Consider the following 26,362-nt stretch of genomic DNA (forward strand, 5'->3'; position numbering starts at 1 on the left):
AAATTATGAGCTACTAAAAAACAATATTTATCTCTGTTCATCTTCTTCTACCCTTTTCTCCACTTTTACTTCTCTCCAACCCAGGCCCACTACAATACTGCATGAAAAAGCTTAATAAATGATTATGGAATTAATAAGCATATGTATGTGTGTATTTAAGTATGTATACATATGTTGTTATGTGTGTATATATGTATGTTTTGTTTAGATGAAGAGGCATTCTCTAAAAATTAAAGCTTTTCATCTCCTTTTAATCATAATATTATTTATCTCTCTGAAAACTTTTATAATAAATCAACAGTATTTTAGGTTAATGTACATTATATGCTAAGATCCATAACAGGCATTGTGAAGATAGACTAAAGATATGGTATGTGTCCTCAAGAAAATTAAAATCATCTTGTGAGGCAAGATCAATAAATGTAAAATAACAAATACTTTTCATCTATGTCAAAATCAGTTGAGCATATTTCTATGGTTTTATCTGTGGATTCTCTAGTATATTCCATTGATATATGTGACTATTTTTCTTCCAATATCACATTGCCTTGATTACTATAGCTGTATAGTATGCCTTAATACAATATTGGGTAGAATAATTCCTAACACTTTATTCTTCTTTCTCAAGATTTTCTTAGCTATTCTAGAATATGATCGTTTCTATACAAATTTTAGAGTAAGTTTGTCTAGGTATATGAAAGTCTTGCTGGGATTTTGAAAGGAACTGCATAAAACATACAGACTATTTGGGGGAAAACTGGCATTTTTACCATGTTGAGTCTCCTAGTACATGAATACAATATGTCTTGTCATATTTTTAGGTCTTTTTACATTTTTGTAATCAGCATTTTATAATTTCAGCATATAGATCCTGCACATGTTGTTAAGTGCATACCTAAGCATATCATTTTATTTGGAGAAAATGTAAATAGTTTTGTGGGGGGTTTCTTTGTTTGTTTGTTTGTTTGTTTGTTTTTGAGACGGAGTTCTTGCTCTGTTACCCAGGTTGGAGTAAAGTGGTCTCGGCTCACTGCAACATCCACCTCTCAGGTTCAAACATTCTCCTGCCTCAGCCTCCTGAGTAGCTGGGATTACAGGAACACGTCACCATGCCCTGTTAATTTTTGTATTTTTAGTAGAGATGGGATTTCACCATGTTGGCCAAGCTGGTCTCAAACTCCTGATCTCAGATGATCCACCCTCTTCGGTCTTCCAAAGTGCTGGGATTACAGGTGTGAGACACTGTGCCTGGCCAAGTTTTGAGTTTTTAATTTCAGTTTTCATATGTTGCTGTGTTCTGAATTTTGTGTCTCCCCAAAATTTGTATGTTGAAACCCAGTACCCAATGTGGTAGTATTAAGAGATGGTGGCCTTTGAGAAGTGATTAGATCATGAGGGCTCCACCCTCATGAATAGGATTGATGTCCTTATAAAAGAGGTCTGAGGGAGTTTGTGGCTTCCACTGTGGGAGGATGCAGCAACAAGGCACTATCTATGAAGCGAAGAGCCCTTACCAGACACCAAATCTGTTGGTGCCTTGATCTTAGACTTCCCAGTATCCAGAAAATATCAGAGAAGCTAATGCCACACAGAAAGCAATAAATTTCTGTTATTTATAAATTACTCAGTTTATAGTATTTTGTTACAGTAGCCTGAATGGACAAAGACATAGGTTCATTGCTATTGTATAGAAATGTGAATGATTTTTAAGTGTTCGTCTTATATCCTGTGACCTTGTTGACTCATTAGTTCTAAGAGGCCGGTTTTTTGTTTTGTTCTGTTTTATTTTGTACTTAGATTCCTTGGAATTTTCTATATAGATAATCACGTGATTTGCAAAGCAATTCAATGGAGGAAGGTTAGTCTTTTCAACAGATGATGCCGCAGCAAATTAAACATCCATAGGCCAAAAGAAATGAGCCTTGACTTAAACCTCACACCTTATACAAAAATTAACTCAAAATGGATTATATACATATATGTAAAGTATAAAACTACACATCTTTCAGGAAAAAAAAAGGAGAAAATATTTAGAATCTAGGGTTAGGCAAAGTATTCTCAGACTTGATGCCCATACTTGATCCATACAGTAAAAAATTCTTCAGTTGGACCTCATCAAAATTATAAACTTTCATCTGTGAAAGCCCATGTAAAGAGGATAACAGACAAGCTAAAGACTGGGAGAAAATATTTCCAAACCATGTATCTATCATAGGACTAGTATTTAGAATAATAAAAAACTTTCACAACAGCAAAAATAAAACAATCCAATTAGAAAATAGACCGAAAACATGAGAAGACATTTTACCTACAAGGATACATATATGGCAAACAAACGTGTGAAATAATGTTCAACATCATTAGCCATAGCATAAATGCTAATTAACCCTACAATAAGATATCAGTACACACCTATAAGAACAGTTAAAACAAAAGTGACAAAACCAAATGTTGACCAAGATGCAGAGACGCTGGATCACTCATACGTTGTGGGTGGCAATGCAAAATGGTACAGCTACTCTGAAATACAGTGTGGCAGTTTCTTATAAAATCCAACGTACAATATAGCCAGCAATTGTACTCTTGGGTACTAATTCCAAATAAATGAAAATTTATGTTACAAATCCCTGTACACAAATGTTCATAGCAAGTTTATTTGTAATAGTCAAAAACTGGAATCTGCACAGATGTTCTTCAACAAGTAAATAGTTAAACATATGTGATTTATACATATGATGCATACCATGGAATACACTTAGCAAATTTTTAAGTATTAACTTCTTAAAATTTTGTTTTTATTGACACCCATTAATTGGATTGGATGAATCTCCAGGGAAGTAAGCTGAGTTTTTTTTTTTTAAGTAAATTCTAAAAAGCTACATACTATATAATTCCATTTATATAACATCTTTAAGATGGCAAAATGTTAGAAGTAAAGAACATATTAGTAGTTGTCAGGGGTTTGGTATAGAAGGTGAGGGATGCTGGCATTGAAGCAGGGTAGGTGTGGTTACAAAAGAGCAACACAAGGGATTCTTATGATATCAAAACTGTTCAGCATTTGACTGTTGTAGTGGATACATGAACCTAAATAGGTGACAAAAATATATAGAACTTAATACACACCCCCACACACAACTGAGTACAATAATGTAGTACAAATGGAGAGACAAGAGGAACATCAGTGAATTGTTTCAATGTCAATAACCTGGTTGTGCTATTATATATCAGTTTTCTAAAATATTACCGCTGGGGGAAACTGGGCAAAATGTATATAGAATCTCTCTGTATTATTTCCTATAGCTTCATGTAAACCTACAATTGTCTCAACAAAAATTTCAATTTAAAAAAGAGCAAACAGCATAATTAGGATTATAATTTATTGATAAATGCAGTGGTGTACAGGTTTGAGTATTAATAATTTTAGAGGAGGAGAAATTCACAAGTGCCAGTCAGTAGAAGATTAGGTATGATCCGGAATTCTGTATAGTGCAAAATGGATAAATGGAAAATTTCAATAAACGGAGAGAATACAAAGTTATTCTGGATAGGAGGGATAATGACTAAGCTTGAAGTATGTTGGACTAAATAACTAATCAACTTCAGCACTGTGCTGACTCAACAGATAAAAATCTTGTCCTGAGATTGTTACATCCTCAAATTTCTTTTTTTTTTTCTTTTTTTTTTTTTTCCGAGACAGAGTCTCGCTGTGTCACCCAGGCTAGAGTGCAATGGCACGATCTTGGTTCACTGCAGCCTCCACCTCCCTGGTTCAAGCAATTCTCCTCTCTCAGCCTCCTGAGTAGCTGGGACTACAGGTACATGCCACCATGCCCGGCTAATTTTTGTATATTTAGTAGAGACGGGGTTTCACCATGTTGGCCAGGATGGTCTCGATCTCCTGACCTCGTGATCCACCCGCCTCAGCCTCCCAAAGTGCTGGGATTACAGGCATGAGCCACCACGCTCAGCCTACATCCTCGAATTTCTTAATCACAATGCTCACTAGAGAAAGATTACAACAGAACTCCAGGAACCAAATTCTAATTGTGTGCAGTGTGTCTAACATAACTAAGGAATGTCCAAGTTATATGTTTGTGCAAGTGCAAAGGTCCTAAGACATGTTTAAGGAGGAGGGGAGTCATCCATGGCAGAGAAGAGTAAAGTAATATAAAATGGGGCTTGAAAGCCAGAGTAATATGTTAGGATTTTAAGCAATGAATGTTATTCTAGGCATAATAGAAATTGATATCATTAGCCAGATACCAATGCTCCAATGCCAATAAAATGCCTAAACTCTCTGGATATTAGATAACACCAAGAAGAAGCAAAAGGGGCATAATTCTAAATGACTAAAGTTAAATACTGAAGTTCCTGATTTACCTAGAAGTGAGACCAGACTTTCTGCTATTAATCAGGGTCAAGGCTTAAGAGTTAAATTAAAACCAAGGAATAATTTTTAGGACTATGTACATTGGGCACATAAGACAGTTTCCTGTCTACCTCTTCTACCTGAAATCAAAGAAAAATAGTTCCAAAACATGTGGCTTATGCTTTAATTCTTAAATTTTCCATCTCTCCCCTGTCCATAACATAAGCAAAATGTACAAGATAAGAGATATTTCTGGGGGATAAGCTAGAAAGCTCCAGTTAAGCTAGTAAAGGCATTCTGGAGTGAAATGGAATCCCAGTGCACACAGTTTGTTAGCCACTCTTTAAAAACTGCCCTTTGACTATAGGTTACTGTCATTCAAAAAGTATATATATTAGCATAATAATTCTGCTGCTGTTGTTGCCGCTGTAATGGTGCTGTTGCAAATAATTCAGTATTTTGTCATATTTTCACAGTTGTTCTTCATTATACCTTCATCAATTTTTTTCTAGCCACCTATTTGTATTTACTCATTTTCAATTCATTATTTGAGAGCAATTAGGGGAATCCACAGTCTTCTAATTTTTGCACTCCCAATGCTAGCGGATGGCATATATTCTATTACTTCATTGTGAGAGTACTTGTCTGTTCTCTCAGTTCTAGGTACAGCTACTCAGTTATACTTAAACTCAAGACATCAACTAAGAAAGCTACGATAGGTCTGAGCACCACACATATTCAGCTTTAAGCCACAGCCTTGAAGCCATGGCTTTGTCCGTAAGTGCTTCATTGGACAATGACAGTTTCAGATATCAAAATTGGATAGAAGCTTTTATCTCTATCTTTGTAAAAATTCTAACATCAGAAAGAAGAAATTGGAAATAGAAAAGGACAGTTTCAAGCATAATGAAAGAAAATGAATCATGAGATTTATTCAGTTTGAACTGAAAATAGTTTAAAAGAGAAAAGTAATGATAGTAAACTCTAAAATTTGGATACAAACTGTAAAAGAAAATCAAAATGGCATAGAATTTTACAAATTGTCCTTTAATGCTTATCTAGACCAACATCCTCATTTTATAAATTAAGAAACTAGTGCTTAGATCAATTAATTAATTATTAGACACAACCTAATAAGTTAAAAAGAGTTAGGATAAGAATGCACATCAATCCCAAGCCAATATCTGTAAGGATTCTCAAGTTAAACATTCTGAGAGAGAGGTGAAGGTTTCCAGCTAATGTCGACTGTTTGGCCAGAAAAATGTCTATTTCAATATAAATGGTTGGCTAGAACAGTGGCAATAATTAATAGGTTTGTAATTTTGCATTTGAAGTAAGTATTTAAGTAAAAATTATTGTAAACCTGATGCAATTAGAGATGAGGAACTACTCTAATTCTAAAACCACACCCTGTGCTGGAAACATCAATAAAGAGGATCAAAAGGGAAAAAAGTGTTTCCTAACAAACCTAGTAATCACAGTCCAGTAGAAGAACGACGATATTCTTGTGCTCCTAGTTGAAAGGAGGGCTAACGACATTCAGCCTGTTGTATTCAGATACAACAAAAGGAAAAAGGAAAATTGCAGTGAAGGGTCCATCAAAGGCTCTTGCTGAGCTTCTGAAAAGCTCAGTGATGAAGAAAAGCCTGTACTAGACATTTTGAGGAAGGTGGAACCAAAAGGTATAGACAGTTAAAGCTTTCAGGAATTCTAACACAGGCGCATGCATGCATGCGCGTGCACATACACACACATACTGCAGCAGCAACTTCTTTGTGTAATGTTTTCCAAGAGAGTGGAAAAAGAACACAAAAATGTGTCAACATCAATTCCACTCCTGGGGAAATGCCCTAGAGAAGAAACTTGTTCACATGTGCATCAGAAGACAGGTGCAAGAATCTTCATACGTTATTGTTTGCACCAGCAGAAAACTGGAAAAAGTCCAAGTGTCCAGAAACAATAAACAGGAGAATATACTGCTATATAGCATAGCATGGAATAGTATATGGAAGATTACACAAAAGAGAAAATGAATTAAAGTTCACACAGCAAAACTGATGATAGAATATAAAAATAAAAAGCAAGTCACAAGAGGTTACAGTATGACATCATTTTTATGAAGTTTGAAAACAAGGCTAAACAATCATTATTTAGTGACCGATTGGAAACTATTTTAAAACAAAAAAGGCAGATAATGATTAACAAAGTTCTGGCAAAAATGTAGATAAAAAAACAAAGATTGGACAGGTGAAGAAAACATAAGTAGATTCAATAGTATTAGAAATTTTTATTTAGTTGGATGCTGAGTTCACAAGTGTTTGTTTTACCTTTATGGTTTATAATATACATATCAAATATTACATAATAAATAAATGTTTACATTTACCACTTCCTTTTCTGTTCATTTTTTCTTTTGATATTGCATATATATTGTACAAGGAGAAAGAATACAGATCCCAAAACTGTCCCCTATTATTTCCTGAGACTCCCAGAATAAATTCTGGAGAAGTCAGTCTAATGAATTTTCAATAGAAAAATGCAAAATGCTAATGATCCACTCAACCTCCACAAGCTCAAAATCATATGAGACTATAACTTATTGCATAAAACCATCAGAAAGCTGCATCCTCTTTCTAAACAACAAAATGCCAGGAGAGCACCTTCTAGCTCCACAGTTCAATAACAGGAAAAATCAGAAACAATTGCCTGCATCTGTTCCCCAGATTCTTAGAGAAAGAACCTTCAAATGAATTTTTAAATCTGAGGAGATAGAAATGAGCAAGAAATCTGAGGCATATTTTCAAGGCAGAGACACACAAATTGAAATTAAGAAAAAGATTCAACCAAATAATATATTACCCAAACTGTAAATGGAGGTTGCAAAACATATAGCAAATAGAAATAACGAAGAGTTGCCCAGAAGGTCTGGAGTTCACAGAATTCTGGCTCATTTTAAGTTTTTTAAGGTAATATGAGAGGAAGACCAGTTTCAAAAAAAATAGAATGCAAATATACTTAACACGAAAATAGACTATACATAATTCTTTTCATAATTCAAAAACCAATCGTTCTAGCTCCTCAATATAATCCCTAAATATCATTGTACAAAACTTTCAGAAAATACTTGTTTATTTAAACTATCTGGTACTAGGTAAGTATTTACTATGAATATGATACAAATTTTTTAAAACAGGAGCAAGGACACAAATATTATTGGGAGGAAAGATTTTAAAGAGAAGAAAAAATGAATTTAAATGAAGTTGTACCAGCATTGCTCTGAATACCCAATTGCTTCTGCACCAAAAGTATGAGTGGTCTTGGGAAACTTCAGCATTTAAATGACTTGAAATTTCCAATTTATTTGAAATAACAATTTTGGGTGTTTTAATGAATACTTAAAGTGTTTCTTATGCAAAAATCCAAAACCTTTCCAAATTTTCCTTTTAATGAGAAACATAAAACAAGGCTTAAATCTGGGATATTATAAGTGCTTCACCAATATAACTTTCAATCAGAATAGTGGTAAAAACCTAATATCCACAAATTTTGCCTTAAAAATTATTGTGATGTTCTCACAGGGTGTGAATGTTAATTAAAAAAAAAACATGGGCTTTTAATAGATTTTTTGCTTTAACAGAAACACATTGCTCTTCACTGGCTACTATCTAAAAACCTCATCCAAGGCTTTACCAACCTCTCTCACTGACACCATCACATTCCACATATTTTTCAGAAGGGATGATTGGCTTTCAGTGGGGAAACTTTAGTATCAGCTTTTCCAAATAGCCTGAAAAGAGAGTTAAACTGAATTGCTCTTCCAGAACACAAGAACATCATTGCTGCCAAATGCTAAATCCCTTAACACCATGGGACATTTCCTATGATTCTGTCTGTGGTACAGAATGAGATTCCTAGAATATTTTTCTTTTTTAAAAGTTTCTTCAAATAATAACAGCAATAGTAGTTATAATAGCAATACTAGTAATAGTTATAATTACAGAAGCTAAATATTGTACATATTAATATGTCAAATCCTCACAATAACCCTGCAAGGCAGGTATCATTCATACAGATTTACAGATGAGGGAATTGAAGCACAAAGAGATTAATTTGTCCAAAGTCACACAACCAGGAAATAATGCTGGCTACATTTATTGAGCACCTACTTTGAGCTGGCAATGTTCTAAATGCTTTAGTTGCCTTAACTAATTATTCATCTTCATGAAAACCTTGATCCTTATAACACTGTAAACATACTCATTTTTTGGTTGAGAAACTGAAGCAGAGAGATCAAGTAACATGCTCTATGTCATCCATCTAGGAAATGCTGAAGTGAAATTCAAACACAGGCAACCTAGCTCCATAGTCTACACTCAGTAGGCTATACTGTCTCTCTAAATATTAAAACTTAGATTCAAACTCAGATCTAGCTCAAAGACATGACTTTTAAAAATGAATTTCCTCATTGTTTAAACTATACCATATATCTCTTTTAGTAGAGCAAAGTCTATCAGAGGAGCAAAACACAACTTATAAGCAAAGTAAATATATTTCAGTGAAAATATATGTAGAAATACAAATGATTGTTTAGAGATGTGAACAATGATAATAATCCATCAGATATACACATAAACACATGCTCATTCTTGTGCTGGGAAACAGCTGCATAATCCATTGGAAAGCCTGTCCCACCAGGAATTCAAAGCTCAAATGCTGCTGTCCCTTCTTACATGCACAGTAAAATGAATCCACATACTTTTATTACCATGATAGCAGAAAGCACACAATTCCACTGGGCAAATACTCTAATTTCTGACCAATGTATGTCCTATGGAATTGTATCAAAGCCTGCATACTTTCCATTACATTTATGGCTCTAACAAAGAGAGTTCATTTATTCTAATATTTCTACCTAACTACAAGCTTTGTCACTCTCTCCTAATCACAATAATTATTACCTAAAGAATAAGTTTTTAAAAAGAGCCATAGAGTCAGGAATTTAGTTTTATTTTGTCAGACAGTTGAGAGTTTTATCATTGTATCCCTTTTCCTGCAATCTCACATGACTCCAGAACCTGACTCAAACCAGGGCCCTCGGCCTAGGATCATATACTTAGTAGTATGATACACAAGACATGATAGTGGCTGAAGCACTATTATTAAAGAGAGATTAAAACAGCTGTACATTATGCTGAAGCACTCACTCTTCCCTTTACAAACAGACGGTCCTGGATTACAAGCAGCACTTGACCATTTAAATCACGACAACAACCAGATTTAACCAGCTGGGCCATATTCTCCTAGGCAGTGCCTGTTGACCTCCTCAGTCACAGCTGCTCAAATGAAATTCTCATTAGACAACTTATTTTCAGAAGCCAAAGGACTCTCTGATTAAATATATGTATTTAGATATAGAAGTCCTTTTTAAAGTATTCATTTTCTGTCGCTTATGTTAGAGCCCAGCTATATTGGCAACAAGACGGGTGATACAAGGATAACTAAAATTCATCATTTTATTATAGCTGAAGAATTTTAGCCTTGGAAGCATCTTAACCTGAATCTATTAATCAAAGCTTTCCTGTACACTCTATCTACCAATGTTTTAAAAGGTGGTTTCTGACATTCAATCATTCAATCCATCTATGGATCTGTCTACCTACCTACATACCAATTTACCAATCTATAATACTAAATCAAAGTTAAATTTACAAAAGACAGAAACTTTGCCTATCTTCCCATAAGTCTCAGTTTCAGAGGGGGCACTTCAGATGTAGCACCTTTGTTCAACAATGTTTTACAATCTGGTCAAATCACTGCTCAGGAGAGGGCATTTCTTGAAGGAATAGCAGATTAAACACTGGACAATTTGGTTGATCAAAGCATCTGCCTGGAGAGTTTTTGTTTCATCATGCAAATATAGTTTTTAAAAGGACCATAATGAACTTTTTACAGATCAGTTCTTGTAGATGAGGGCAAATGAGGGAGAGGTATTTAGTCTGATAAAGAGTAAAAATATTCTCCAGAACAAGAATAATGCAAGAAAGGTAGTCATTTATCATGTCAATCACACAGGCTTGTCTCTCAGCTAATCATGAAATATGGCCCTCAAACCATGAAGTAGATGTGAGGGAGAGGTGGGTAATGCATTTGAAGACTTTTAGGTGTCCAATGAGATAATACATCCCAAATGAGGAGATGGACCTGGAACTTTAAAGGATCAATGTCAGGCAAATATTGGTGGAGCTGTTATACCTCCTTAGACCTAGAATATAATTATTTGAGAAGCAGAAATCTATCCTAAACTTTTTAATGACCCTTTCTATAATTATTTCTGTTCTCCCATTATGCTATTCTATACTATGCTCCAAGTAGATAATCAAAATTAGGATTCAAACTCAAGATACCAAACTCAGAATAAAAAAAATCTCATTGCTCCCATGTCCAAAACATGTTCCTCCTTTTTTTTTTTTAATTGTATTACCACGTTCCTATTTGCCCAGAGTTTAAAAATTCTGAGCACTCTTTGAACCATTCTTCTGTCTTGGTCTCTACACTTAAACATTAACTCTTAACAATTCTATCTCTTAATATCTTTTCCATATGCATCCCCCTTCCTTCCTCATTTCTGCTGCCTTCGTTCAGCAGACCCTCATTATCTCTAGCTTGAAACAATTTCCTTAATGTCTCTCCCTGCTCCCATTCATCCTAAACAGTGCAGCCAGATTAACTTTCCTGAAAGAAAGCTCTAATCCACCAATTTATTGTGCTAAAAAACAGTCAGTGGTTCCTCCATTGCCTTCAATATAAAGTTCAAACTCCTTAGGCAAGAGTCAAAGGGCCTCCATGATCTGAACACAACCTACTTTTTCAGACTTATATCCCATATGCATCTTCTTTTTTTAATTTAGAACCTGAACTATTGGCCGTTTTAAAGTCCTCTGCCTATTCTTTCTGCCTGAAATGTTTCTCCTCTCAATTTCTGTGTATATAAATCCTTTCATTCTCCAAGACCAACTAAGACCCATTTCCCTTCAGAACCTTCCAATGGCTTCCAAGGCAGAAGTAATTTTTCTATCTAGTAAATTCCCATAGTATTTTATCTATATAGCTCTATGGAATTTATTATATACTAGAAACTGAATTAGAGTTCATTTTTATATGCCTTATATCTCTTACTGGAATATGAATTATTAAAAGTTAGAGACCATTGTTTTATTCATTATGGGTGTACCATATCATCTAGCATAGGGATTCTTAACTGGTGGTCCACAGACTCCAGCAGACATAGATAGAATTCAAGGGGTCTCTAAACTTTTGTGGAAAAATTATTTTTCACTAGACTGTATTGAAAATTTACATTTCCTTAAATTATGGATGCAAGTAACAAACCATACTGTATTTGTGGTTCCTATGACATTGTCACCAATAGTATCACAATTGATATTTTATATTACATTATACTTGGAGATATCTCAAAATATCTTTTACGCTTATCACTACTTCAAAATTATTATACTGTTAGGCCCTCTATAAGATCTTGTTTTCTTAATGCATTAGTGGAATAGCATATTCTACCATATCACAAATGTTTTAAATTATTTACTGGTTGTTTGTTTGTTTGTTTTGAGATAGAGTCTCGCTCTGTCACCCAGGCTGAAGTGCAGTGGCATGATCTCAGCTCACTGCAGCCTCTGCCTCCCAGGTTCAAGCAATTCTTCTGCCTCAGCCTCCCAAGTAGCTGGGACTATAGGTACTTGCCACCATGCCTGGCTAATTTTTGTATTTTTAGTAGAGATGAGGTTTCACCATGTTGGCCAGGATGGTCTTGATCTCCTGACCTCGTGAGCTGCCCGCCTCAGCCTCCCAAAGTGAGCCACCGTGCCTGGCCTATTTACTGTTTTAATATGATTCATTTTCTCTGTAATCTGTGTATTTTACCTTATGCATTTAAAATAATTTTTAAAAAAAGATCTGTAGGCTTCACTAGACTATCAAAGGGATTCACAGAAAGAAAAATTAAGAATCCTTGAGTTTTAATAAAATGCATTTCACAGAAGAAGAATATGTAGAAAAATAATCACAATACTATGTAGTCCTTGAAAAGTGCTGTAAAAAAAAGATATACCATAAACTGTAGAATATTTTATAAGAATGTTCATAAAAATTCATAGTCTTGGCATTGGAAAAAAGATCAAACTTCTGTCCTCTACAACACCTCTATTAAAATGACAATAGAGATTGCTGCATATCTCTAAGGATAGATAAGTTACTATCTTCCAAGGGAGAATATTCCATATAGACAGCTACAGCTGTTAGCTAGTTGGTCTTATCAGCCATAATCAGGTTCCTCATAACTTCTTGTCACTGATCTGTATTCTATCCCCAGGAAGCTAGACAGTATAAACCCAATCCCTCCTCCATGTGACTTGAATCTTTAAAGACACCATCATGTCATCCCTGATTTGCTTTTCTCTGGGGTTAGTATTACTAATTCCTTCAACCATTCTTCTTCTTATATAATTTCATCTCTGCGATTATACCAGTTGTTCTCTGAGAATATCCCAATGCCTTTGAGTTCCTCTTAAAGTGTGGTAATTCTGAACTCAACACAATACTTCAGAAACATTCTATTGAGCAGTGAGTTTAGTGGGACTACCAACTCTTGAATGCATCATACTGTACTTCTAGTGATGCTGACTGAAATAGCACTGGCAATTTTTTTGGCAATATTCACTATGCTGACCCCATTGCATTTTCTGTCACTTAAAACTCATAGGTTTTTTTTTTTAATCATTCATCTGGCTGTTATTTGAATTTTCTTCAGTAATTACTTGTGCAGCTGGGATTTGGGTCACAACTTCTGAACTTGATAATAAGATCTATTAAATTTTATCTTGGTAGGTTATTTTTAAGTTCATAGTTTCAGTTTGTCAAAACATTTTAAGTTTTGTTTCTTTAATCCATTATATTCACTGTTCCAGATTTGTGAGATTGGTAAATTTGATGAGCATGTTTTTGGTCACTTAATATCTGCATTTAATATATTTATATTATATACATTAATATATACTAAAGATGCCTGAATTTCTGATGTCTAAAACATACATATTGCAAAAAAAAATCTGTAGAGTATGAAAACATTCATTACTAGTAGAAATACAGTAATAAATGACTCTTAAAGGACTACTGTCTCATTCTGTAAGTGTCTCTCTTATACAAAATCAACTGTAACACATGGTAACAAAGAGGACGAAGAGAAAATTAACCATTACTTGCAAGGAAAAAATGATTTAAAATTCCCTAGTAGTTCAGGAAAAAAATCATCATCAATCAATGCCTTTATTTTTACATTAAAGACTCCTCCAAAGTATTTTGAAAACCACTTACTTATAGAACTGAAACCATCTTTTGGTGGATCACAATTAAAAGTAATCTAGCGATCTTACTTATTCAGTAGATAATTATCTGGCAATCCCCATTATTCAGAACATAGCCAAGAATGTGGACAACAAAGCCTCAGAAGCCAAAAGTGTCAGCATGTAGTTCATGCCCTAAAGATCATATGTATTTCCCAGAATCTCTCAGCAACACCTCCAGAACATACTTGTTCATATTTCAAATACAGCCCAGAATTTCCTGATTATCTAATCTTATAATCTATAGGTAAATAGGAGAAAATTAGAAATTATTTGCAACTAAGCAAGAAATAATAGCCTGCAACCTGATATTGAAGGAGAAACCAACACACACACCAAAAAAATACATATATACAAAAAGATATATATATCAAGCAGACACAAAAACTCTTAAGTTTCATAATTGAAAAATAACCATAAAATCAAAGTGCTAATAATCTCAATGATCACTAGGGGCATTATTATAGCACAGTAAAATAATTGACATTTATAATATATCAGTTATATATGTTATATATAATATAATACAACAAGCCAAATGTATAAGTTTATAGTTAATATTCATATAGTTTACAGTTAATTCAAGACATATTCATTATTATTATTAATCCTCAAAATGTTTAAGTTGCAAACTCAGTAACCAAATTTTAAATTTTGTGGCTCGAGTAGATTGAAGAATTTACCCAGGGTGACATAATTGTTTGAAGGGTACTGAAGTTCCTAGTCTACTGTATTATGACCCTAGCTCATCAAAAAATATATACATTTTGTGTCATATTACCTGACTAGTAAAACAGGGAAGCATGCAATATATTTTAGAAAGACTTCTACGAAAATTAATTGGAATCTTTTAAGTTTTTGAGCCCTCAAAGGAATAAAATTAAGTTACATGAAAAATTCCCTAATATCAAATCCCAATTTGTCTATAGTAAAACAAAAGTCTCAATTTAACTTGCAATGCTAGTAATAAATCCAGAACTATTAATTACTCTACATTTTAAGGCCTAAAATCTGTACATAAAAACCAAAAGTGCAACATAGTATAACCATCACTTAGACTTGATTTACTTTGTTTAAAAATATTATAGGAGAGTCTTCTTTCATTTGTTTTCTAGGATGTACACGAACCTGAGTGAACTCTTGTACAGAGTAGAGAAGGTAGATGTGGGATGTTGCAAGAGATGTCATGTATCAAAGAAGTCACTCATATACTTTCAGTTTTAACAATGTTTGAAGCCCTCTAACTCTCCATTCTACAATGCTAGGAGATAAATAATATATTTATAAAAATGAAGAGAAATCTTTTTAATTTTGCTTTTTAAACAGTTGACATTTTTATAAAGAAATACTATCCACCAAAAGGAAATAGGGGAGAAAAAATGAAAAATAAAGTTGCAGTTAGGAAAAATCCCTTGTTACCTTTTTCCAGAGTAGGATTATGGTCAGTTTAAAATCTTAATTTGTTATCTTAAGAACCAAATAAAATGCACAAAGTTTTAGAAAAACGGAGCTATCTGTTTAACACTCCTAATGGATCAAAATCTGCCATCACCATAGTAACCTCTGAATAACTTTTTCCTAGCTAGTGCCAATTATGCACTTCTCTGACCCTTGAAATCCCACTTTTTTTTTTTTTTTAAGGCCTGGAATCTTTAGAAGAAAAAAAAACAGAGCCCAACAGTGAAGTCCACACATACCCTCTTGTTCAGTCCGAGTCATTTCCTCAAGCTTCTTCTGTTTCAGTGTGTCCACCACATCGGCAAGACTCCCTTTGCGGCGTTCTGGGGTTCCAAAAGTAACACTGGTCATTATCTCACGGTCCCGACTCCCTTCGTCAGGCTTATGTGGTGAGGTAGAGGTATTTCGGAAGGAATATAGGGAACATAACTTATTATTCTCTGATTCCTAGAAAAATAAAATAAAATAAAACCATTAGAATATACGTTTCTTTGCATGCTACTGGAGAAAAAAATCCCAAACTGAGGACAGTATATGATGCTTAGTAGGACAAATAAAATATATTAATTAAAATAAAATACAAGTAACTTAGTAGGACAAATAAAAAATACAATTCTGATTGAACAACACCGATTAAACAAAACATTAAAGAAGCAATTGTCAAAGGAACTAATGTGAAGTTGCAGATTAAAACTGTTTAGCTTTTTAAATATAAAGCAGTTTAAGTGCTTCAAAAACAAGCATTTCAACCCCTTACTCATTTACACCTTTCATTCAAATTAGTTCAGATTCAATGACTAATTATTAGGCTTGGTAAAGTTTTTCTTTTAATTGGACACTTTTAGTAGCAACACTCTTCCCACAGCATAAAAAGGAGTACATCATAAAAAACACTGTCCTTTAGTTTAGAACAAGTAGAAAAGTTAGCTTCAGTAGCCAATGTTCATTGTTCACCAGAAAATATAGAAATTATCTAAATCAGTGCCAGAAAGTTAGCCAACATGAATATTTTTGTGTGCTGGGGTTTGGAGAAAACTGTTTTGTTTTGGTTTTTCTAGCTACACAGCTGTCCAAAGTTACAGAAGTCTCTTTCTATTCCTTACCCTTACCACTGATACTTCAGCACATTTTTCATGTGGCATTTAAAAATGTCTTTTTTTAATTATTATTATTATACTTTAAGTTCTAGGGTACATGTGCACAACGTGCAGGTTTTTCACATATGTATACATGTGGCATGTTGGTGTGCTGCACCCATTAACTCGTCATTTACATTGGGTATATCTCCTAATGCTATCCCTCCCCCCACCCCACAACTGGCCCCGGTGTGTGATGTTCCCCTTCCTGTGTCCAAGTGTTCCCACCTATGAGTGATAACATGCGGCGTCTGGTTTTTTGTCCTTGCGATAGTTTGCTGAGAATGATGGTTTCCAGCTTCATCCATGTCCCTACAAAGGACATGAACTCATCCTTTTTTATGGTGGCATAGTATTCCATGGTGTATATGTGCCACCTGTTCTTAATCCAGTTTATCATTGATGGACATTTGGGTTGGTTCCAAGTCTTTGCTATTGTGAATAGTGCCGCAATAAACATACGTGTGCATGTGTCTTTATAGCAGCATGATTTATAAATGTCTTTTTTTTTTTATTTTACAAAAGGACAAGTTTATCCTCAGGTGAGAAATATTTTTCTTAAAAAAAAGGACAGGCTTATTACAGAAATATTTGTGCAGGAATTACTTCATAGTATAGAGAAGTTAGCTAACTGTGAAGAGGTTTAGATGGATCAGCTGAAAAGGAAAAAGCAAATCGTAGGTGGAAAACAAACACCTAAAAGTTCATAGAAATAAAATATTTTTATATTTCTTTAAACTGAAACTGAGGGTTGGAAACAGCTATTATTTTGCCATAGCCCTTCAGCAGCCTTGCATTCACCTTTTATCTGCTTGCACAAGGGTATTCTCTCTCCCTATATTTATATAAAAAAGTGTATAAAGTAAATCAGCCAGTCTTTTAATCACTATCAGACTCCTGAAAATCCTAATTGCTCCTCTATCTCTTTCCTTCACAAGGAAGCCCAGTAAGAGTCAAGAACTTGAGGACAAGCATGGGGCAAAAGTTACACAGTTAATAACTAATGGGAAAAGGGGAGAAAAGGAAAATGTTATCTACAGCAGTAAATTTCTACGTATATTAAATGACATAATAATTGTACTCAACAAATGCCAGGTATTTCGGATTATTGTCATTGTAAATAAGGTGGGATACAATGGATTTTCAGGGTTATTGAAAGCACATAATGAGATTATATTTGTAAGGCACCACGGCATAGTGCTGGGCTCATAATACTGAGGTGGTGTTTAATAACTGGTAGATACTATTTCCTGAAGGAAGGAACAGATTTGGGAATGGGACTAAAGAGATTTGTCTTCCTTCTGGACCTGAGGAATTATGAAGTAAAAAATGTTCATGAGTCTCCAACTAAGATAAATCTTGTGAAACCTGGGAATATATTAAAAACCATTGAATTGTATACATTAAGTGGGTAAATTATATGGTATATATATTATATCTCAATTAAGCTGAATCTTTTTATTGAGATAAATCTTAATTTTTTCTGCATACCCATTGCCAGTACAATGCCCAGAATAGAGCAGCTCAATATATTTATGCTGAAATAAACAGAAAAGGATAAAATAAATGGGGCAGGGCAGGAAAGAGAGCTCTTCTTTACCTTTCTTCTAGATCCCTTCCTTCCTCCAGGAAAGATGTTTTATCTCACTTAATGTTTACAAGAATTCTGTGAAGTGATGCAGAGGAACCCCTTCTTTTAGATGCCAGTCATGGCTAGTACGTGGCTCCTTGGAATGGCCAGTTCATTCTCCACTTGTGTGAATGAAAATGCAGAGATATATTTGTCAAAGCCATTTAAACCTCTTAATAAAGTCCATATTAGACATCTGACCAAGGCTTTTATGAATTAATAATCACCATTTGATCAATCATACTTCAGTTGCTTTTATTTCAGATGCCAATTATTGTCACATTATGGCCAAAAAAAAAAACCCTGACTCAACCTAAGGGATTGAAGAACAAGTCAAAACAGTAATATGTGGAAGTGGTTACCTACAAATGACTCACAATTGACTATAATAAAGGAGATTTTCCCATCACTGCCAAACTGAAATTGAAAGATGCTAAGAGAGGCTCTCCAGCCTAGTAACAACTTTAGATTGTCCTGAGAGCATTTAGGCTCCAAAGAGTACCATTTTTTTTCTATCAGGACTAATGCCAAACAATCTTATTTACGCATTGTTATGTACTTGTTGGACTATGTTACTTGTTGTTTATTCATGGGAATGTGGTCACTGCCATCCCGCACCACAGACAATAACCATGGGTTCCTTATTGCAGTGATGACCCACACTGTTCTTAACCCCATAATCTGTGCAAAGTGGCTCAACACTACCAAGCAGCAGAGAGCAAGAGGCTAGAGAGTCATGATTTCCCCACAAAAGCCACAAGAATTACTTGCAATATGTCACCAAATTGTAAAAATAGGCAGTAAATAAAAACAAATGGCTTAAGTCACGTGTTATGTTATACCATGCTTAACAACAATGGGAGGGGGCAAAATTTACCATTTCCAGCCATCACTTTTTAACTTTCTAAAACCTAACAAATATTAACCTTTCATAAGTGGAAGTCTGTAAGCAATTCATCTGAGTAAAAGGGGCACATAAATTAATAAACTTATAATAGGTTACTGTCTAATATGAAGTCAATAATGCCAACTTTAAAAAAAAATCTTGACAAAGAATCTCTGGTTTTTTTAAGGAGGCTATGTAACTTTAAAGTAAATTTTATTAAGAAAAAAAGCCCAGATTATTTTGTAATTTCTTAAGAACAAAACAGGTCCAATGACACATCAATTGAGGCAAAATATCTGATATGGCTTAGATTTGTGTCCCTGCCCAAATCTCAAGTTGAATTGTAATTCCCAATGTTGGAGGAGAGGCTTGGTGGGTGGTGATTAAATCATGGAGGCAGACTTTCCCCTTGCTTATGATAATGAGTGAGTTCTCATGAGATCTGGTTGTTAAAAAGTGTGTAGACCTCCCCACTCTCTCTCTTCCTCCTGCTCCAGCCACATAAGATGTGCCTGCTTCCCCTTTGCTTTCCGCCATGATTGTAAATTTCCTGAGGCCTCCCCAGCCATGCTTCCTGTACAGCCTGCAGAACCATGAGCTATTAAACCTCTTTTCTTTATAAATTACCCAGTCTCAGGTATTTCTTTATAGCAGTGTGAGAATGGTCTAAACCAATGTCCAATGATAATATCTACCAAGTCTTAATGCATGTCACTGCAGCACTGCTGTGAAGAGACTTGAGACAATATTTCCCTAAAGTAGTGGTTCTCAAGCTTCAATGTGTAGAATTATCTGGCAAGTGTGTTAAAATGCAGATTCCTTCACCCCATACCACCTTCCACAATGAGGGGGCCAAGGAATTTGAATATTGATGAACAACCCAACTGATTCCGATGCACAGGTCCTGATCCCACTTTAAGAAATACTGCTCCCTAAAGAACAATGATATAAATGTGTTTTGCCTTAATATTACAATGTGAATATAACTGTGTAAAAAATTTTTAAAGCTGGTTGTGATTCTTCAAAATAACATAAAGGAGATTATTTCTCTTCTTTTGATTTTTCTTTTGAAAACAACCACTGTTTAACATGACTAAACACATGAACATCACAAAAAAGAAGAACATGTGGGCACTGAGTTAGTAAACATTAGTTTATTCAAAGGAAATGTACTATAAATTTCTTTTCTTTCAACCCCTAACTTCAGCAGCCCCACCAAACCTAACAGTGAAGAAAATTTTCAAAATATGATTTAAAAGTATCCTAGTCCCAAATAAAGGAAAAAAGCCATGTTGATTCAGATAATCTAAAAAGCATTTCACTGGAAATCAATTAAACACAATATGTAAAATATATGTAGATGATTGAAAAAGTACACAGTAGTATCAAAAATAGTTATTAGAAAAAGTTTCTAGGAAAGAAAAAGCAGTTTTTCCATATCGGCAAAACAAGAATTTTAATTAAGATGTTTTCCAGTATTTGAAGAGATAAAGTAAATATTAAAAACAAAAAACATTAAAACGAATATTATTCAGATTTTTCAGAAGTTACTATTCAAAACTGATGGTTCACCAATGGCATTCAAATGGCTTTAAATTTAAGTAGCCATCTCATGGTATTGAATATATCAAAATTACTCAAATCTTTGGGCATTTGTGTGTCTTGTTGCTTTCCCCTGGAATGCCCTATATCTTCCTTAACTTTGAACCCACTCTTCAAAGTTCAGATCAAACTGCATTTCATCCTTGAAGCACCCCTGACTATACTGGACCTCACTATCATGCTACCCTCCAAACTACACATCAAAGCACTTAATCATAACCATATAATTTAGCATTTAATAATATACTGGAATAAAATATTCATTACTATTTTGTATGTAATTGTCATATCTGTAACTAAATTTTAACTCTTAAAGGATTTCAGGACTTCATGCTTCTTCCATAGGCTTCCAGAGCATACAACAAAATTAAATGTGTGGACTGACAAACTTGAAACAACTAATTATCAAATATGTCAAAAATAATCAAAAGGCTGGGCACAGTGACTCACACCTGTAATCCCAGCACTTTGAGAAGTCAAGCAGGAGGATCACTTGAGCCAAGGAGTTTGAGACCAGCCTATGCAACATAGCGAGACCCCATCCCTACAAATAATAAAAAAAATTAGCTGAGTGTGGGGGTGCACACTTGTGGTCCCAGCTGCTTGGGAGGCTGAGGGGAGAAAATTGCTTGAACTTCAGAGGTCCAGGCCACAGTAAGCCATGATTGCTCCACTGCACTCCAGCCTGGGCAAACAAGCCAGACTCTGTCTCTCAAAACAAACAAACAAACAAACAAACAAATCAAACAGGCAAAGAGCAAAGATTTGCTCCAACAATGACAGGATTGCTTAAGCTAAACATTTAGAACTGAGATATTAAAACATAAGGAATTGATGATACAACTACACAGTGGAATACAACACAGCCATTAAAAACAAACATACCTATTGAACATACTGTTGTTTACAGTGATGAATAACTATAGGCAACCTAGTTATTCCAATTGTAGGAATTATTTGAGGGCATTATGATTTTATCTATATGATGAAATGTTTTGAAGCTACTGAAAATCATAGTCTTGCAGAAAATTTAATGAAATGTGGGAATATTCATAATGTATTGTTAGTTCAAAGTATATTAATAAGACTAATATCCTTTTTTATTTTAAATTTTTGGATACATAATAGTTGTCCATATGTATGGGGTACATGTGATGTTTTGATACAAGCATATAATGTGTAATGATCAAATTTGGGGAACTAGGATATCCATCACCTTCATCAACAGATAAATGAATTTTAAAAAGATAGTATGTATACACAATGGAATATTATTTACAGTAAAAAAAGAATAAAATTCTGTTATTTGCAACAACATGGATAGAGCTGGAGGACATTATGTTAAGTGAAATAAGCCAGGCACAGAAAGACAAATATCACATGTTCTCACTCACATGTGAGAAGTAGTGAATAGAACAGTAGTTACTAGAGGCTAGGAAGGCTAGTGGTGATGGGGAATAAAGAGGAGTTGGTTGATGAGTATGAAAATATAGTTAGATAGAAGGAATAAGATCTACTGTTTGGTAGCACATTATACATCATTAAAAAATTATGTACAGAAAAAAAGAGATCATAGTACACAATAAAATGTTAATGGCCCTCTGAGTATTGGGACAACAGATAATTTTATTTCCTTTTTGAAGTTCTCTATATTTTGTAAATGTCCTATCACAAATAATACTTTTAATCAGAAAATAAATTTCATCTTCACATTTAAATATAAATATCAAAGAAGTCATAGAAATAATTTATTCACAAGGAAAGATGTATTAAATGAAAAAAAGCATATACTGTAGTATTTAGAATATAACACCAATTATTTATATGTGTGCATAAGTGTAAATGTGCTCCCCCACACACAAACATACACAAACTGGAAAGATATATTAAAATATTTACAGTGATTCCTAAATGGTGGTAAGACTGTTGGTAATTTTCATTTCCTTTTTTGCTTATCTGTGTTTTCTAATTCATCTTCCATAAACATATTACTCATGTAGTAAAGAAAAACAAAAGCTATTTTATACACTGATGCTTAGGGGAAACAGAAAAAAATAGTAATTTAAAAGAATAGATTTTGGCCTTCTTGAAGATGTCGAGAGAGTCAGTATATTATAGTTTCCCTCTACCAAACACAGAAAAAATAAACAAGATTTCTTTCCTTGGCATTTCTACAGTTGCAGGATCTCAAATATTATTTCTAATCAATCTAATTATTAAAAAATTAATCTTCACATAAGCTAAAATCTAGATACTTATTGCTATGGTTTGAATGTATGTCCCCCCATAATTCATAAATCAAAGCCTAAGACCTAATCACTTTAGGAGGTGATTAAGTTATGAGAACAGAGCCCTCATGAATGGGATTAGCAACCTTATAAAAGTGCTGAAGGCAAATAGTTACTTCCTTTTTGCCCTTCCACCCTTCCGCCATGTGAGGACACAGTTTGTTGATCCTGTCAAGGTGTCGTCTTGGAAGCAGAGACTGGGCCTTCACCAGACACCAGACACCAAACCTGCTGGTGCCTTGATCTTGGACTTCCCAGCCTCCAGAATTGTGAGAAATAAATGTCTGTTGTTTATAAATTACCCAGTGTATGGTATTTTGTTATTAGCAGCAGTATTGGACTAAGACATTAATTACAACACATTGTTTACTGTTTGCTCTCAAAAGATGCATAATATCAATCTCTTTCCTCTTCCATGTGAGAGTTGTTCAAATATCTTAATGAAGATATCAAATTAATAGTCTTTTTCTAGGTAAAACTCCTGCACTTTCTAAACCCATTTCTCATTTGCCATGATTTCCAGACCCTTCATCATCCTCCTCTGATGCACTCGTCTCTAGATGTTATTCTAAAAATATGTCACCAACAACTAGATACCAAATTCTACATCTTCACTTTCAGCAGGAAAAAAACAACACTCAGCAGGATTGTTCCCTCCATGTCACATAGGCAGGACCGGTAAAAATCTTTAACTGCAGGTTTTCTGACACCAAATCCAATGTTTTTTCTAATCCATAGGGCTATAGTTTAAAAAAAAAAAAAAAAAGTCACTCTCAACAGTAAAAGATGCCACAATGCCAATGATGACTACCTTCTAGGTCTTTTTGTTTCCATCCATTTCCAGAAAGGAGATTTATCTACATTTGAGGCAAAAATTACACTTTATTATTCACCTTAATCCAAGAATTACCAAGAAGTAACTTGTATTACTTATGTATTGTTGTATACGAAATCATCCAAAAACAAAGTGCTTAAAACAAAACCAATCATTTATTATCCTTAATGCTATCTGTAGGTCAGGAATTTGGGAGCATCTGGGCTGGGTGGTTCTGTCTAAAGTCTCCCATGAGGTTACAGTTAAGTCAGTGGCTAAGGCCAAAGGCTTCTTTACTCACAGATAAGGTACTTGGGCTGGGAACATTTTAAGAGTTCGGGGCTGAGATAACTAGGGTTTCTTGGACATCTTACTCCAGCTCTACATGACCTTTCTGCATGGTCTCTTCTCTACAGTATGTTAGTTTCAGGATAGTGAAACTTCTTTCTTACGTGGTGTCTCAGAGATCCAAAGGTGCATGTCCCAGAGACAGCCAGATGAAAGCTATACCACTGTTTCTAACTTAGCCTGGGAAATCACACTGTATAACTGTTACTGCATTCTATTCAATAGTGAGTCACCAAGCCTTGCCAAAAGTCAAGGGAATGGGAATTAGACTCTGCGTTTTTATAGGATAGAGCTATAATTATATCCTCAAATAGTTGCTATGAGAAATGAATCATGTATAAAGCACTTAGTATAATGCCTAGCATGTAAGTACTCAATAAATGATAGCTACTCTTATTAAATACAAATGTCCTTTGTCCAATTGCCCTTTTTTTCTATTTTCAATTCTGAAAATACAGTCATGATAACCACTGGCACCTTTTAAGTTTTTATTCATACTTGTTCATCTAAGTGGAATAATAAATACTAAACTACATTACTTTCTTCATTATCAATGTTCACCTCAAACCAATTCCATTGAGATCTGGCTTCTCACAAAGCTCCAGGAACTTTAGCATTTATAATTTGCTTTTTCTAGGAATACTACCAATTCTTATTTATCCTATCTGCATATGGATTCTCTCTACTGTGTCCAGGAGCAGCTACAGCACACTACCGCTCTTATTCAGCTGGATTGCCGACTATACCTAGACAAGGAATGTGGATGGTCAGCCATACTGCAAGTAGAGGAGAACAGTGGGCTGGGGTTGCAAAAGTCAGATCAGATGTCAGGAATTAAGAGTCAGAAAGCATAGGTCAGGAGTTGAATCTTGCCTATATAATGAAATTGAAACCCACATACAGGTGGGAGTCACTGCAGTTGGGAGAAATGACTAGGAAATGGCATAAGTAGCTGCAAGAATCAACTTCCCTACTGGCTGCCCAGTCTAACTGTAAGAACAGAATACTATTCACTTGTACCCTTTCCTGTATCCAGTAGCAAGAATGAATTAAATCTATTCATTCTTATAGCACCATATGTTGTCAGTTTTGCTTTGTTTTCCATTTTAGTTGTAGCCTCTCCAGTTGCAATGTTATCCTCAACCTAGTCTGCCCTCCCTATAGACAAGGTTTATTGAGATATCCAATCATAGATTTGCCCTGGTTTCGGACGACACTCAATCCACAACAAACTTCTGCTTCTTTAGACCCTACTCAAAATCACCAAAAGAAAGCCCAAACCCTAAAATAGGTCCAAATATAACACTCTCTTCCTAAGACGTTCTATGGTTCACTATGGTATATATTCTCCCTCATTAAAAATGAGTAATAAACCCAATGTGTTCAGCTACAGGTATGTTCCTGGTAGTCTCTGACTGGAGGGAATTAAGGAGCTACAATTTATGTAAAGAAGTTAACACAATAGCAAAAACAACCAAAAGTCATTTATGTTTTAAATTACCATGGACTGGCAACTCAACCATGTTAGTGATCAATCTTCCTTGCCAGGTCACATGGCTCCCACCACTATACCCCATCCTTCCTTGGTATGCAGTGCATTTATATATTTAAAGTTTCAATTAAATGTCCAAATTATGTTATATAAGTTACATATATACAACTATGTTTAACATATTACATTAACTTATACCATAGACAATATATGTAACATTTTTTCTGATTCTCCACTTTAAACAACCTTTTGTTTTCTTGATGAACAAAAAACTACTTGCCAACTGTGCCATATAAGACACCTTCTACTATAGTGTTATTGACTGACAGAAAAGATTTTGGTTCCAATAACTTCTTGCTAACAAAGGAAATCTAACCTTTTTAATATGCTGAAGACTAAATTGCAAACATTTACGGTTCTTTCTCAGAGGAAAAAAGTATGTTTATTTCTAATGTGACATACTGTAAAGAAAAGAATTGGGTTAAAGAAGCATATATAAATTAAAATGCTATATTTGGTTCTAATTGCCAACAGATTATTCATGACAAAACTATCATTTTTTGAATGATAGTGAAAGTGTATTTTTTCTTTTATTAAAACTGATATTTGCTAGTATATTAGATTTACATAACATTCTCAAAATTGAAATAACATATGCCACTTATCACTATTACTATGCTGTTGAATAACAATAAAATTATTCATAGATGTGTCAGAAAATAGATTTGTTACAAATATTTGCTAAAGTGTCATGATTCCTAAGGCTTTAAAAATAAGCTGTTGTTTCCTAAATGTTATTTCAATTCCCAGAAAAAAAATAACAAACCCAAAAGTTTGTTGAATGGCCTCATTAACATTCTATTTAATAAATGGAAGTAAATATAGTGAATAGATTAAATACAGAAAACATCCCCAAACCT

General features: G+C 34.3%; 1 protein-coding gene across 27 annotated transcripts in view; it reads right to left on the bottom strand.

Annotated features, from left to right (window-relative positions):
- Positions 1–26,362, bottom strand: part of SOX6 (SRY-box transcription factor 6) — a 769,230-nt gene that overhangs the window by 334,778 nt on the left and 408,090 nt on the right. For all 27 annotated transcript variants that reach the window (XM_057299104.2, XM_057299106.2, XM_055094176.2 and 24 more), the window contains one exon: positions 15,486–15,693. In XM_057299104.2, the coding sequence (XP_057155087.1) occupies positions 15,486–15,693 (208 nt within the window). The remainder of the gene's footprint in view (positions 1–15,485; positions 15,694–26,362) is intronic.

Source organism: Pan paniscus, chromosome 9 (assembly GCF_029289425.2).
Source record: "Pan paniscus chromosome 9, NHGRI_mPanPan1-v2.0_pri, whole genome shotgun sequence".
NCBI classification, from domain to species: domain Eukaryota; kingdom Metazoa; phylum Chordata; class Mammalia; order Primates; family Hominidae; genus Pan; species Pan paniscus.